General features: G+C 42.9%; 2 protein-coding genes across 4 annotated transcripts in view; one reads left to right on the forward strand and one right to left on the reverse strand.

The window, feature by feature from the left end:
- The window catches only part of BRF1 (BRF1 RNA polymerase III transcription initiation factor subunit), a gene marked incomplete at its 3' end in the record, with an annotated part of 159,380 nt that overhangs the window by 69,668 nt on the left and 73,806 nt on the right, over window positions 1-15,906 (forward strand). Inside the window, exon 5 of the mRNA XM_015823490.1 lies at window positions 7,577-7,649. Coding sequence (XP_015678976.1) covers window positions 7,577-7,649 — 73 coding nt within the window. The remainder of the gene's footprint in view (window positions 1-7,576; window positions 7,650-15,906) is intronic.
- BTBD6 (BTB domain containing 6) lies at window positions 10,462-13,972 on the reverse strand. Of its 3 annotated transcripts, XM_015823494.1 has the most exons (5): window positions 13,866-13,972; window positions 13,314-13,602; window positions 12,466-12,556; window positions 11,999-12,117; window positions 10,462-11,838 (listed from the first exon to the last, which is right to left on the reverse strand). In XM_015823494.1, the coding sequence occupies exons 2-5, from the start codon at window positions 13,511-13,513 to the stop codon at window positions 10,806-10,808; spliced, it is 1,443 nt and encodes a 480-aa protein (XP_015678980.1). In that variant the 5' UTR covers window positions 13,514-13,602; window positions 13,866-13,972; the 3' UTR covers window positions 10,462-10,805. The 3 variants fall into 3 exon arrangements, with proteins under 3 accessions (XP_015678980.1, XP_015678978.1, XP_015678979.1); XM_015823492.1 differs by lacking the exon at window positions 13,866-13,972 and having other exon boundaries at window positions 13,314-13,720; XM_015823493.1 differs by lacking the exons at window positions 13,314-13,602; window positions 13,866-13,972 and adding an exon at window positions 13,060-13,078.

Below are 15,906 nucleotides of genomic sequence, written 5' to 3' on the forward strand. Positions count from 1 at the left end.
TCCTCACGGACAATGTGGCAGCCAAGGCGCATATAAATCGACAAGGGGGAACCCGATCTCGGAGCCTGATGTCCGAGGCTCTTTCGTTGGGTCTCTGGGCGGAACAAAATCTGGCGTCTATCAAGGCAGACCATATTTCAGGGGTGGCAAACACACAGGCCGATCTTCTGAGCAGATCGACGATAGATCACGCGGAGTGGAGACTCCACCCGGGGATTTTCAAAGAAATTTGCCAACGTTTCGGCCTTCCTCTAGTGGACCTCTTCGCATCCCAGGGCAATGCCCATCTACAACGTTTTTTCTCCTGTTTTCCGACGGTGGGGGCGGAACGGACGGATGCCCTTCGGAGTCCTTGGCCACAGGGCCTGCTCTACGCATTTCCCCCTCTGCCAATTCTACCAGCGGTAATCCGCAAGATTCTTCAGGAGCGAGCGGAGGTTCTCCTGGTGGCACCCTTTTGGCCATGGAGGCCTTGGTTCGCAGATCTGGTGAATCTTTCAATCAGCGAACCTTGGCGGATTCCGTCGGATCAGATTTCCCTCAACCAGGGTCCCATTCTACATCCCGAGCCCCAGTGGCTCCAGTTAGCCGTCTGGCACTTGAGCGCTCGATCTTAACTGGGGAAAGCTGCTCACAAGGGGTCATAAATATTATTCAGGCATCTCGCCGTCCGTCCACGAACCGCATCTATGAGGCCACGTGGAAAAATTTCCAATCATGGTGTGCCGGGCGGAAGTTGTCACTTTCGGCACTTACTGTACCAATTATCTTGGATTATTTATTGGACGGTTTGGAAAAAGGTTTAGCCCCTAATACCCTTCGCAGACAAGTCGCCGCTTTGTCTACAATCCTCTCATGCGACGCTGCTGAATCACTGGGTCATCACCCCTTGGTAAGGTCGTTCCTTAAGGGAGCTTCCAACCAAAATCCTCCTGTGGTACACAGATACCCCTCGTGGGAGTTGTCAAGGGTACTTCGGGCTATCACTAAGTCTCCCTTTGAGCCCCTCAGGACATGTGACATTCGTTCCCTGTCCCACAAAGTGGCCTTCCTGGTTGCTATCACCTCAGCTCGTCGTATTTCGGAACTGGCGGCGCTTTCAGTGCGAGATGACTTGTGTATTTTCCATCAGGATAGGGTTATCCTTCGGTTAGACCCTACCTTCGTTCCGAAGGTCAGTTCCCTATTCCATAGGTCACAGGAGATAGTGCTGCCTGATTTCTGCCCCAACCCGTCGCATGGGTTGGAGCGTCAATGGCATTGTTTGGATGTCCGCAGGGCCCTTAAATATTATATTTCACGGACTGCGGAGTTCCGGAAATCGGAAGCCCTCTTTGTATCTTTCCATGCATCTACCAAGGGTCGGAAAGTGTCCTCTTCCACTGTTGGGAGATGGATAAAGGCTTGCATCGCCGGAGCTTACAAAGCCGAGTCGTTGCCGGTTCCGCGGGGTGTGACCGCCCATTCCACACGGAGCGCGGCTACTTCGGCGGCATGGGCCACTCAAGCTTCCATCGAGGAAGTTTGCAAGGCAGCCACTTGGGCTTCGCCATCTCCTTTCATTAGGCACTATAAAATTGATAAGTTCGCCTCTGCTGAGGCCTCATTCGGACGGAGAGTCCTCCAACAGGTTTTACACCAAAGTGCCACTCGGGACCAGTCTACTCCCCACCCTCAGGGACAGTAGGCTTTGGTATGTCCCAATGGTGGATTCTCCATCTCAAGTGCTGGAGAAGGGGCGTTGTCTTACCTGAACGCCTTTTCTCAGCACAGAGATGGAGAATCCACCTCCCACCCTTGTACATTTTGTATAAGCATAGGGCCAGTTAGTTTGGTGAGCCACAACGTCTTGCTGTCAGTCAATGGCTACGCTCGCGTCAAAGACTGGAGATCAACGGTCCAGGACGGGCGTGGCAACTTTGGCTGACTTGATCTGATTGGGCAGGAATACAGTCTACTACCCAATGGTGGATTCTCCATCTCTGTGCTGAGAAAAGGCGTTCAGGTAAGACAACGCCCCTTTTAATAATATTTGAATGTTGTTTAGTTTGTTTTTATTAAAACACTTGAAAAAAAGAAGGCGGTGCAGTGAAGCAGGTGGTACCAAAAAGGCAATAAACATTCTGTTGATACTGTGGTATCATTTTGCCTATCAGTTTATTTGTTTGTATTTGTATTTTATGTAATTCATCCAGTACATTTGTTTATTAATTAAAAGTATTTCTGTTTTGTTTTTAGATGCACATGCAAAATCCTTGTGTAGTTTACTAAAAGTACAAAATTATTGCAGAATAAAAGAAAATAAAAACAGATCTTGAATAAAAACTGTTTATTAACAGACAAATATTAGGAGTAATTCATGATTGGGGCAGGCCAAATATTAAAAAAACCAGTTTAAAAAATATCAAAAACACATCAGTGTTGTCATTTGGTATATGTTAGACACTTAATCACATTGTCACTTTGCTGAAAATGACAATCTTAATCTGGAATTAAGCCACTTAAGGTACAAAAAATGGTAGATTGGGTTGCTCCTGCCGTTCCACTCACTCATCTGGCTGGTTACAGTCTGACAGTAGGAGAAAAACAAAGGAGAAGAGTATATCTGAACTATATAGCCACAGATAATTAGGAAGAAGAAAATGGAAAGTACTATTGAGCACAGATTTTAGTTTAGATAGCAAAGCCATATAAATTTTCAGGACTATTAATCTTAACACTGTAGGTAGGTTTACTTTAGTTATTTATACCCTATATTTTATAAATAACACAAGGCAGCAAACGTACTTAATACTCCTTCCTCCTCTTATTTGTCCCACAACAACCCTATGAGTGGGTTGAGCTGAGAAACGCCACCCACCTGGCTTTCATGCCTAAAGTGGGATTTAGAACTCACGGGCTCTCAGTTTCTAGCCTAATGCCCTAACCATTAAACCAAACTGGCTCTCCTAGGTTGCCAAGGCTGCAAAAAATAGAAACAGAAATAAAAATATTTATAGAAGTCTTTTCTTTTTAAGTTTATTTGACATCTACATAAGGCCACTAGGAGATGTTATTCAGTGGTTAGGGGTTTATGCAGATAATACCCAGTTGTGCATTTCTACCCCAGACTAATTGTAAGTTAACCCAAACAAGGCAGAAATTGATTCTCCACCATAACTTTTGAAGGAGTTGTACTTACCAAGAAGCTGGTTATCTGTATCGAAGATTCTTATGGACTCACAGCTCCTGCTGAAGACCAAAGTAACACTGTGGCCAGGAGAGACTTTTCCCTAGCTTTGGCTATTGTAAAAATTCCAGTTCCTAGAAGAGAGGTATGATATAGTCACTCGTGCCCTTGTCATCCTCCTAAAGCAAGGGTTCCTAAATGTTTTGCCATCACACCTCCCTTTAGTATAATCTTAATATACACATCTCCCCTAAAAACCCAAACACCAACTGAACATAAATGAACAATGTAAACAATACAATTAAATTTTGTGGAAGGTGACTTCTGGTAATAATGTATAACTGAAAGGTTCTCCATACCTGCCCAGGATTGTGTGCACTTCCCAAAATGGAGGTGTACCTCACATTTTGGGAAATCCTAAAGGGACCACTGTAACATGCCAAACATGAGACTAATCTTGAGGATACCTCAAAACCTGTAGAATGCAACTGCCTAACAGTTATCCCAGTATTGTCATAGCAGCTGCATTGATTGTCTATTTGTTTACAGGTGCTAGTACCAATTAGTCCTACATGGCTGGCTGTCTAGGTTTATGCACATCTGTTGCTGCATGTAGAGTCTGCCCACCAAAGATCATGGGCCAGTAGAGCTCTCATCCCCCATAAGGCACAATGAGAAGGATCTTGAAAGAGAGTATTGTTTGCCAGTGCTCCCCTCCTGTGGTATGGCTGCCTCCAGCATCCTTGTGATAAAATGTTGGTGGACATTGGATGATTAGTTGAGAGGATTGAGATGCTGAGGTTGCAGGTACTTAAAATATGTAGGTACAGTATAGTTGATGGTGGTTGCTGATTTTCAGTTGTTGATATTATGTACGTATGTTATATGTATGGTACATTACTTTTCTAAGCTGCTTAGATTTTTTTTTGTTTGAAAGTACTTGTAGACAGACAGACAAGTCTTATTCAATCTAATCTCTCAGTTTAGCTCTGGAGCTTTTTTCAGCTAAAGATTAGATAAAATGTTTAGTAATATTTTTTGAGTGTGTGAAGTAAGTTTTACTTTGCCATATCTAACTTAGTAGGTGAATTTAGACATCTGAAATCATGCTAAGAAGTTTAACTATTACTTCTATAAAATATAAATTGAGAAATCATAGTTTAGGATCGGCAAACCAGAATACGAAATCAGTGTGGATAACATTGTTACATTGGGGTTTTCACTAAGGGTGACCGTGGTTACAGCCACTGCCTTGCATCTGAAAAGCTCCTGCTCTGTAGAAAAGGGAGTGTTAAGGATAATTATATATGCGACTCTAGATCTTTATCCCTTTAGACCAGTGGTGGCGAACCTATGGCACGCGTGCCAGAGGCGGCACTCAGAGCTCTCTCTGTGGGCACTTCTCTGAACTGCTGGTGGCAGGCTGCAGAGCCCCAGAGTGCGCTGGTCGAGGGGCTGGCAGGCTGTGGCTGCTGACAGACACCGTCGGCCCCCATGCGCTCGCTGGCCTCTGTGTGGTGGGGGGGCGATGGTATCAAGCAGCAGCCACCCCGGCCTCGCCTTGCCCCATGGCAATGGTACCCCTGCCCTGCCTCACCTCACCCCACAGGACGAGCCTCCTGCCCGCCGCCCCACCTGCCAGAGAACCCCCTGGATCTCCCCCAACCCTGCCCACCCCCCCACAGGCGTCCCTCCCCATTAACAACATCGAGGTGACCACAAGAATATACAGTATTTGCAGCGTTGACACACGCCCACCTTGGCCACACCCACCCAATCTGCCATGACCACCACAGCCACGCCCACCCAGTGGGCCACGCCCACCCAGTGGGCCACGCCCACTTGACACACACACACCCCGGAGATAAATAAGTGGGGTTTAGGTTGCAGTTTGGGCACTCGGTCTCTCAAAGGTTCGCCATCCCTGCTTTAGACTGAAAATCCTGACCCATGGTTTAAGTTTTAAATTATAGAGTTCTGATTCTATATTAATCTCTGGTTTGAAACTGTGGATATATTTACACATAATTTTGATCGTGGATCTGTGATCTTGTTTTGTTGAACAATATGGGAGTTGATACATTAACCCCCAAACAACTAACGGTATTATAGTTTGTATTTATGTGTGAATCCAGCCAATTTCTCCCTTGAATTTTTGAGATACTGGAATAATGTGGTACGTCTTAAGAACATAGATGCATTTAAATATATATAATAAGATACCTAAATTGAAATTTACTGGAGCCTAATAACTGGTAATCATTCCACCTGTATCTCCCTTTTTCATTTATTTTCTTTGCCTCTCTCTTTGCAATTTATTTGAAATTGCCCATGACAGACTCCTGCTTCCATTCTGCTGGCTTAACACTGAAGCAACCCAGAAGATTGTAGTTTTAACTTGCCACAAAGAAGGCAAGGTAGAGAGTAGGGAATGATAGTTCAAAGTGTTTGTTTGTTTATTTGATTTTTATTCCTCCTTTATTACTTCATAAGTAACCAAGGTGCCTGACATATCTAATACTCCTTCTTCCTCCTTTTCCCCCCCACAACAGCCATGTGAGATGGGTTGGGCTGAGAGAGAGAGAGAGAGGGAGAGAGAGAGAGAGAGAGAGAGAGAGAGAGGCTGGTCAAAGTCTAGAATTCATAGTCTTCTAGTTTCTATGCCAGCATTCACTATATAAAATTGTTTTATTAATACTCATAATGTTTCATTATGCTCATACCTTTCCATTTAAAGAAAGGGGTAATGCATTATCCCTTTCTTTAAATGGAAAGGTATGAGCATAAATTTAATAAGAGAATAAGAGAATAGCATTTGGCTCAGATGTCTTATTTGACTTCTCAAACAAAACATGGATTGATCAGTTTTCTATAGCTACTCGGTGAAAAAGGTGAAACTAAACTTGGCAAGTGTTAAAGCTGTAGGGTTTTTGATTAAAAAATGCAGTAAAATTTATTTTCAGTAATTTTACAGAATTTTATGTATTGCATAGTTCCCTAAATAGTAAAGAACAAATAATTAACAAGCATGGAGAATGTGATTGCTTCTACCAAGAGTTCTTGAATGAGATGATTCATAGCCTGCTGTCTACAGATGCATTAAAGAAAGCCTACTTTGAAATTCTGAACTTGTTGAACAGTTTTGATGATGTTGTTAGCATCCAGTTTTTCTGGATAACACTGTGTACTGACCTTTTCTCTAACTTTCTACTTGATTATTATTTTTTCATTGTCCAATAACTGAAAATAAAATTGAGAATCACATGTATTGGTAGATTATGAGCTTTGGGTACTGTAAAGGAAAATACTAGTTGACTATTTTGCACTTTCCGCTTTGTCCTGGGAATATGTTTTTCTACTTTTCACTTCTCTTTGACACCTCTGAGGATAAAGTGCAAGGCTGCTTGCTTGCTTGTTTTTATTATTACTTTCGTTGCATGTGGGCTGATGAAGAGATTTCTTGTTTAGGTTGTAATTCACATGGAATTTCACCTCCACCTGATCTCAGAAACTTACCTTTCATATACTGGAATATGCAGTGGCATGTTACAGTTTGTATATTTGTTTGCAGGATTGATGTAGCTTCTTTCCCCCATATATTTCAAAGAGACAACCTGGAACCTGGATCTCTGAAGTTGAAGAATTAAGACAGACTTTTCATATCTTACTTACTACCAATCTTGCAACTAGGAGCCATACTTTTTCAATTCCAGTAATGTTAAACCAATATAGATTGCAGTTATTTGGGGATTAGTTGTTTATGTCAGTAAATAATAACAGTGTTGCAATTTAGCTAGTACCTAATCAGCTGCTACATAACTGATTAAAATTCTGAGATATGTAAACCTGAATAAAAATGCTTAGGAAAAATAAAGGATTTATTAAAAAGAACATAGAAGTTCACATATGAGAAGAATCTCAGAAAATGACAAAGCATCTGTTTTTGTAGAATACAAAACTGTTTTTGTAGTTTTGCATATTAGTAGAGAGGCTTTAAACTGCTCCCATACAAAGTATGCAGTTTTCATGATTTTGCCTTACTGCAGAATACTGTGCTATATTCCATCTTGTTCTGAAAGGTCATCTAAGATTTAGAAGCAGCTTTTCAAAGGAAGGGACTGCTGGCCAATGAGCCCAATGAAAATTGGTTACCCTACCTTATATAAACATAAGCTGTTTTTCTCCTCTGGTAGCACAAAGCCAAAATTACATGCAGTTATTAGGAATTTTGTGTGTGTGTGTGGGGGGGGGATAAGTAATTGGCTGTGTCAGAGAAATTTTGGGATTTATTTGAAAACATTTTGATACTTATTTAAACATTAGATGATTATTTTCAGGCTGTTTCATCTAAAGACAGATTTATTATTCCGCTTCTTAATTCAAAGAATCATTTTTTCCTTTATACAGGTGAACGTCTATGTGCTGGGAAAAACGTTCCTTCTGTTGGCCCGAGAGCTCTGCATAAATGCTCCAGCTATAGGTATTTTTAAATAAGAGTTGGCTTTTGATATGTAGTTACATTGTGCCATCATTTCATGGCATCTTTTCAAAAATACTTACATGGGCTAAGTTTAACTAGTATTTAAAGATACTTCAGAATTAAGATTGGGGGAATCTAGAAATGAAAGCTGTCTATGTAAGCCCTGGGTTTACCTTAAAACTGAAAAAACAGTTACTTCTATTATTAGTGTGACTTCTTCCAGTTGTATCCATCTTTTGAAATAACTAACAAAACATATATTTGAATTAACATTCAACAAAAATAAAATAAAGATGGTAATAAGTGCTTTTGATTTAATGGCAAATAGTGCTTCAGAGCATGCAGAGGCATGAACATGAAACGTAACCCAAATATAGAACATTGCACTTGCCAACAGCTGCTTAAACAAAGTTTATTCTTTCCCAGGATTATATGTGATGAGGACCTACAGTATTAAAGGTAGAAAAGGAAAAGTGAATGAATAATAAAGATTTTGATTAGTTTAGAGGGATTTGAAGCCTATCTACTTTAAGTTTGGGACTTGAGACCTGTCTCTTTAAAAAAAAAAGTGCTGCTTCTGCAATTTTGCAAAATCCAAAAACATGATCCTTTCTACATCATGACTTGTGGACAGTAATTGTAATAGTGGTGTTATATATACCACTGACTCTTTGACCTGGTTCATGCATAATGCTTAGACATACTGTACTCTGTTAGTTTTTCTAAGCTATTCATTATTGCTTAGACTTGTATGCAAACCAGGTCATTATGATTTATTTTGAAAAAGATGGTGTTTTTTTTTTAAAAAAGAATTTTGTGTAAGAGCTCTTAGACAGTTTAAATGCACAAAGAACATTTCTGTGACAAAAGGAATGTGCTCTTGCTATTTTTGCAGAAAGCACAGAGAAATGCCCAACTATTGTGTTGGGCATATCATCTAGTCTAGTTTGTGGTAATCTCAATAAAAATGTTCTTAACAGCTTTGATGCATCAACAGTGGTAACAACATTATTACATGGATGTCATGGCAAATATCGGAAATGAACCGAACACTTTAAGTCATTTCTGAAGATACTGGGAAAGTGGCATGATATGTTAGAAAATGTCAATTTACTGCTAACAAAAAGTAGAATAATTCATTTCTGACATTCTGAATAATTTATATACCATTTTAGAGGGTCTAAAGCACTTGGTGTATATTATCTGAGTAATCTTAAAACAGACCATTATCCCTGAGAAAGTGACCATATGCAGCGGTAATGGCAGAGATTTGAACTAGAGATGTTTTGACTAATGCTCCTAGCAACAGTGCTGGCCAGCTATGCATGATGTTTCCCTAAATTAGCTTGTTGTGCATGTCGGTTAGATGATTATGCTGTTGGTTTCACATAATAGCATATGTATTTATGATATAACTCAGAGATGCTCTTTCAGTCTAATTACTTAGACTGAAAGTCTTAATAAGACTATAGCTCTGTTAAGTGGTCCTTATCAGGAATTTTAAATTTTCAGAGATGGATCACAATTATCATATTAATATCATACATTTTAATATATGAATTCAGCACAATATTGAGATTGAAAGGTATTTGCTTTTATCTTGTAACTTTAGATTGATGCTTATTAAAAAGGATACTTATTATATGAGGAACTATATTGGGCATTATATATACACCCTTATTTATATTAAATATTTTCCCCTCCTATGGTAGAAACGTGTCATGGAAAACAAATCTGGAATCCCCTTGGTTACATAGCTCATAAGCTCTTTTAATCTTGGCAGATACTACTTTTCTGACTTACCCTAATTCATATATTGCCCAGTTAAGTGCCTGTGGCTTGATGAATGAACAGGAGTGGAAGGACATTAAGTATACCTCATTTTGTAGAGCACAGTAGTTGCAAGATAACGCTTTGTGATAGCTTTGTTGCTTGCCTCTTGGGTTGTCTCTATAGTTACATATACAGATGGCTGACAGTCTCCTCCTCTGGGATTATTAAATTATAAAGACTAAATTAAACAGCATGACCCTCAGTTTAGTTACTCAGAAGTAAATGCCATGGTGTTCAAAGTAGATTCCTGTAGTATTCTGACGTTGAAAATCAAGTGAATGTGCTTATTATTGCATTTCATTACATGATTTGTGACAAATCAGTTTAGACACATGGAACTGAGTAGTGAAAAATGTTTTGTGAGAGGAAATAGCTGCCTGCCTGTAGTTATTAGCTTACCATTCTGTAAGCAAACATAGGACTGAGATTTTGGAAACACTTTTAGGCCGTTTTCCACATAACATGGTTAAATAAGTCAAGTAAAGGCCTGGCAGCTATATTGATAAAACATACAAAGCTCGATTGGTGTGTGCTGGGTAGATTAATCATGATCTATGAACACAGCTAATGTGAACTGGCTTTTGTTGGTTAAGAGGAAAGAAAGCACTGTATAACAATTTGATTATACTGCAGATCCTATAGCTGTGTTACAGAATTCTGAAATTTTAGGCGTATCTTTTCTTTGTACACATGTTTGTGTCAAGAAATTAATCTCCTGGGAAATTATATTTTACTGATGCTTTAGGGACAAGGAATTACACTAATACTATATATATATATATAAAGTTCTTTAGTGCAATCTTAGTTTCAAGCATGTCTTCAGTGTTAGTAAGAGGTTTTGCTTATAGAAATAGATGTGGATTATAGCACCTTAGGTTTCATCTTTAAAAAAAGTGTTACTATTTCTGCATATATGGATGTGGTTCAAGTACCAGAGGATTAATAATGAGCAAAGCACATAAGGATTTAGGACAAGTAAAAATGTTTTATATTCAACATGTTCTCAAACTGCTCTACTTTATAACATTCTAGTTGAGTCAGTCTCAGCCGTTAGTTGTCTATATACAAAATAAATGCACATCATGTGCAATTTTTTAAACATTTCTTGCTCTGCATACTGCAGTTTAATAATTAAGTCAAATAGCTTATGAATAAATAAAATAAGATTAAATTCAAGAGCATTCCTTCACTTAGTTTCATAGCCTGATGGTAAATAGATAAGTAAGTACTATAATACTCTGATCTGCTCTGTAGTCTTTCAGTCAGATCAGAGTATCTATTAATATGCAGAACAGCCCTGGAATACAATCTAAGTGAAATGCATCATGCGTAGAAAATGAGTTCAGGTATTTGTCCTCCTTGCACTCCTGTGCCATTGGTGCTGTCTGAGGAACACTGGAATTGGAATGTCACTTTTCCACACTGTACTTCAGTCATTCCCTCTTGTCCAAAATAACTGAGTTCATTGCCATCTAGAATGGCACTTACATTGTAAAAGGTGTCTTGCTCAACTTGCACAGGATGCTCAAACCATACTGAGAAAGTGTTACTAGATCCATCGGATGTAAACTTTGTCAGATTCTGAGCAAGTACAATGCCTAACCTCTTCAGTTCAATTTTGACGCTGTATTCAGCTTTTCCACAACTTGACCCATAAAGTCCAAGTCCTGCTATAAATATCCTTTTATCTACAGCAAACTGGATACTGTCACATCGTCCCCGGTACCTCCATTGATTGCTGCGATATGCAGAGGATTGAAATCGATGGCATCTTTGTGGTACAAGTCCTTTCCGCTTTGTTAGTGGAAATTCTAACTTCGGTTTATTTGCAGCAGTATACCACAAGAAAATATTATGTCTTTCCTCAAGGGTTAGGATGTCAGACTGAGCAGCCCCATTGGCAAACTCTTCCAAAGTCATGGTTGGAATCCGAACCAAGTATAAAGCTTTCCCTAATACATTCCTCTTGTTCCTTGGCGTAATCGGCAGCCCTTGTCGCTTGCATTCAGCCTCGGCCCAGTTCAGAACTGCCTCGAACACCACCACCTCCTTGGTGTTTAGTGCTTCCCGCATCACAATGATCTCTAGCGTCTGTTGATCTATTTCACAGAAGCCCTCTGATTTCAGTGCCATTTCAGCTTGAGCATCAATGACTTCCCAGCAGCGTTGTGTCAGCTCTGGTTCCTCAAAGAGCCTGCTCTGAGACAGCAGAACACAAGCATTCTTGGCCTCTAAGCTAGTCTCCAGAAAATTGACGCAAGCTTTTGCTAAGGCTGGGACAATGTATTTCTTGGCCGCGTACAGAGTAGCAAGCACAGTGTCTGCTTCCAGCTCGATTTCATCACTATACATGTACCTATCAATATAAAAAGATTCCCTTTTTAAAAAGAAAAATACACAACTCTTAGTTACAGCTTTCAACATCTTCAAATGATTTTAAACTTTACATTCATGTTCCTTAATTTTTTTGTTTTAAAAAGTCATGCAATTAGTAACTTGATTTAATTGCTACTTACTTTAACAAGATTAGGAAAGCAGCAGGTTCTACATCTGGTATATGGATTTCAGACTTGACCTCTGCAAGATCTCCATAAAACATTGCGTAGAAGACCGAACTACCCACTGCCAATACATACTGCATTAAAAATTATAAATTCCAAATCAGGGATAATGGTAGGCAGAGAATCACATACATTACAGAAGTTTTCTTATCTCCCCCCTAGCTATAATGGTTTAGAGCAGAATATATCAGCACAATTTTTTTTGAAACGCGCTAATAGAGTTGGATCCCTCCCTTCCCCTAACGACCACTACCTTGACTCATCTGCAGATTAACTGGAAAGAAATATATTCTGATATTTTTAGGCAATTATTTTGTTGCATTTGTGCAACAATGCCCTCACTGAGTTAAGAGGACAAGAGAACAAGCATCTTTTAATACACAATTCATCTACATGGCACAAATAGAAAAGATCCCACCAACCTTGTGAGCAGGAACTTTCTTTGCTGCCCCCACTGGGCCCACAATGAAATGCACATCAGCCATAAGTTCACTGTTGAACATCAGTGCGTTTCTGTAGATTTACAAAACGGAAACATGATTAACCCCACACCTTTACCCTTGCCATCCATATTCTTTCTTTTTCTTCCCTCCCAATCAATGCAGGTTAGGTTATCCTTTCCCTCTTTTTTTGGAACTGTTTCAATCATTACTGCAATAGCTCTTTTCTCTCTTGGCTTGTGACCAGAAGAGGACAAGTAGCACCGAGTAGCAACGTTAAGAAAAATGCTCTCAACTGACTTTTGAGATTTTGTGGGCACCCATGCAGTTTTCTTGGTAGCACCACAGAAACAGTTTGTTAACTGAGGCCTTCCAAGATGTTTTGAGCTTCTTAGCGAGTCCCCAGCCCTGGTATTCCCTGAAGGATCACATCCAAATACAATGAGGTTATCCCTGCTTAGCTTCTGAGCCTAGACACGATCAGCTCCCACTTGCTGAGCAAGATAGGAACAACCTCCCCAGTTTCTGGAAACCCTTCGACTCCCCACAAGCATAAGCGATACCCTTTGGTTATACCAGAGAGGTGAATTCCATTGCCTCTTATTGCAATGGAAAGCATTGGTGTGGGGAAGCCCTTTCAGAAAGCCAGCACAAAGTTCACGCCCAGGTTCTTGCAGCAAGTGCTGAAGCTTTTCGCTCTGAAGGGAGAGTCTCTTTCGCTCTCAATCTCTGCCTTTAAGTTGCCCTCCCTTCCTCTTGCCGCCGCCGCCGCCGCCGCCTCAGCCTCAACGCGTTTCCTTCTCTGGGCTGCTTGCCCGAGCGGGGCTTACCTCTCTCGCAGGGTGGGGTGGAAGGACTGCCAGTTAGCGCTCTCCACGTTGTTGTTGTTGAGGTTTTGCAGCGGCGGCGGCGGCGGGGGCTGCGCGCTCTGCTGGAACTGAAGGGCGTTTTTCTTGGTGTTGGCGGCGGCGGCGTTATTGCTGTTTGCGAGATTGGTATTGGCGCTGGCAGGGTAAAGTTCCGCAGCCATCTTCTTTTTGAGGCCCAGGGGCAGTATCTCATAGCATGGTGCCCCTTTGCTGTTGGCCCGGACGCTCTTTTTGGACTTCTTTAAGGTCTCTGGAAGCAGAAGAAAGAAAGTCAAACACTTCATGATCCGCCCATGGAAGCAACCATGGTCCAGGGGCATCAGCGGGAGGGATCCCCCTCCGCGGCCATCAGTCGAGCGCACTCTCGCTTAGAAAGATTTTTTTTTTTTTTAAACCCTTTTGAAGGACAGCAAAAACAAACTACAGCGCCTTATTTGAAGGATTGGTGCCTAAAGCATCTTTTGTGTTCCGGCTGGTGGCGCAGCGATGATGCTTTAATGACTCATCGCTCACCTGGCGGTGGGGAGGGAAGGACGCTGGGGATGATGGTGCAAGGCTCTCCGAAGCGCAAGTCGCGGGGCAGGACTTGCCCGGATCCCGCTCCGGAAAGTCCAAGGAGCTGTTACGATGCCGATTTTCCTTTAAGAGGCGAGAGCAGCCCCTGACCCCGGGGCAACGTAAACTTCTGCCAAGGTTCTTGGTGAGGCGGGAGGACACGTGAAAGCAGGAAACCCGGCTTTCGCCCGCTTTCCGGGCGAAGGGCCAACATCCGCGAAGCAGCTATAGATCCCGCTTATGGTTATTTATTATTATTATTCCACAATTCAGGTTGCAAGTCCTCAGTCTCCCGAGCGGTAAAATCCCAGAGGCCGCCGCTTTTCTGGCAAGCGGAAGTTTTTCTGTCCCTTCCCGTCCCCTTTTTGCTTTAAAAGCGAGACTCGCCAAGCCAAGCTGCAGGAGAGGGAAGCATCGTCCTCTACGCTGGAGTCCGGGTTCTGGTGCTCTCCGGCGCCGGGCTGGAGATGCTTTCTTTTTCTCGCCTCCTGGCGAGGCCGGGTCTCCTTCCTACCCTTGTCCTATTTGGAAAGTCGGTAGGAGTCGCGGCTTTGCAGGACCGGGCGCCCGTGGCCGTCCGCGTGCGCGCTCCTCGCCTGTACGTGCTTTCCTTCCCGTCTCCCCGCTGTTGTTAGCACCACCAGCGCCACCTCTTCCCAATGTTGCTGCTGCCTCAAATAGTCAGCAGCAGCAGCCACTGCGCGTCATCGGCGGCTGCTCCAATGGCGAAAGGGCACAGACGGGAGGGCCGGCCTCTCTCGCTAGACAATATGTCATTCTTCGCTCGCTCTCTCGAACCGCCCACACGCCCTCCCCCCCCGCCCTCCCTCCCTCCGCGCTTTCCTCTCCCATCAATCCAGTCCCCTCCTCCATTTGGGAAATTTACAGGAAACCCAAATTCACTCTCGCTGTTGGACGGAGGGGAGATAAATGCACGCGCGGACACACACGTAAAAAAAACAAACACAACAAAAAAATATGCTGCAGCGGAACAGTAGGAGTGACGGCGAAACGAAACCCTCCTTCCCGCCCTACCCTACCCTCCCAAAAGGAGTCACAAACTCCTCCAGAAGTAAACCCATTTAGGAACGGTCGCTATTCCTTCGAGAAGAAACCAAAGTTTTATTATTTATTGTTTTAAAATTGGTACGCCGGATCATCCCTCCCCTCTTTCGGTTGCTTGGGAAATTCCTCTCACCCCCCCCTTCCCACCCCCGGGAGATCTCGTCTGAGCTTGCCTCGTTGCGGTTGCTCGCTCCCAAGGCGATCGGGGTAGGCGTCGATAAACGCGGCCGGTGCGAATTCTGCCCTAGCTCCGGCTTCGATGCCAGCTAGCCAGGGGCGCTTTTCATTTTAGGCCGTTTGCAAAAGAGGGAAGAGAGAGAGAGAGCGCCTTTCGGAAATCGCCCGAGGCAGCAGCCCGCGTTGAGCGCCAGCCGTCCTGCAGTTGAAAAACTCTGCTGCGGCGCCGATCCCAGCATCTCCCCTCTCTCCCCCCCCCAATCGCGCACCCCCTCCCGGCAATTCCCCAGTAGAAAGCAGTACCCGGTCGCTCTCTCGCTCACCAGGCGTCCCTTTGCCCGAACCCAGCCGGGAAAGTTTGCACTGCAGGCTTATCCGTGGAGTCCGAAGCCATGATTATGAAAGCGGAAGGCACTGGCAGCATCGGTTAGGCGGGAGGCAGCGCCTCGCCGATCCCAGTTTAGCGCAGCAGTAGCCGGAGAGGCGTCTTTTCTGGGCGGCCTAGCGAGGGCGCCCATGCTCCTTCTGGCCGTCCCCTCGCACAATGCTCCTTTTCAGGCATCTTTTCTGGCTCCGTTTGAACTTTTTTGGGGCAAAAGCTTGGGGGTGGGGGAATCAACCCAAACCAGTGCTTTTTCAGATTTTATCAGCCTGAAAGTAAGGCGGAGTTATCAAAGGTGCCGGCAAAAACGGGAGAGTTTTCGCCCAAATTTTTTGAACGTTGAGAGCCGTGTGTCTCATTTCGTTCTTAACATCT

This window comes from Protobothrops mucrosquamatus, unplaced genomic scaffold (assembly GCF_001527695.2).
Source record: "Protobothrops mucrosquamatus isolate PMUCROS unplaced genomic scaffold, P.Mucros_1.0 scaffold1886, whole genome shotgun sequence".
Taxonomy (NCBI): domain Eukaryota; kingdom Metazoa; phylum Chordata; class Lepidosauria; order Squamata; family Viperidae; genus Protobothrops; species Protobothrops mucrosquamatus.

Coding starts and splice junctions, on each gene's coding strand:
- BTBD6 (XM_015823492.1), bottom strand. CDS start 13,672: ATGCCCCTGGACCATGGTTGCTTCCATGGGCGGATCATGAAGTGTTTG. Junction 12,557..13,313: donor CACCCCACCCTGCGAGAGAG/GTAAGCCCCGCT, acceptor GTAAATCTACAG/AAACGCACTGATGTTCAACA. Junction 12,118..12,465: donor AGAAAGTTCCTGCTCACAAG/GTTGGTGGGATC, acceptor TTTTTAATGCAG/TATGTATTGGCAGTGGGTAG.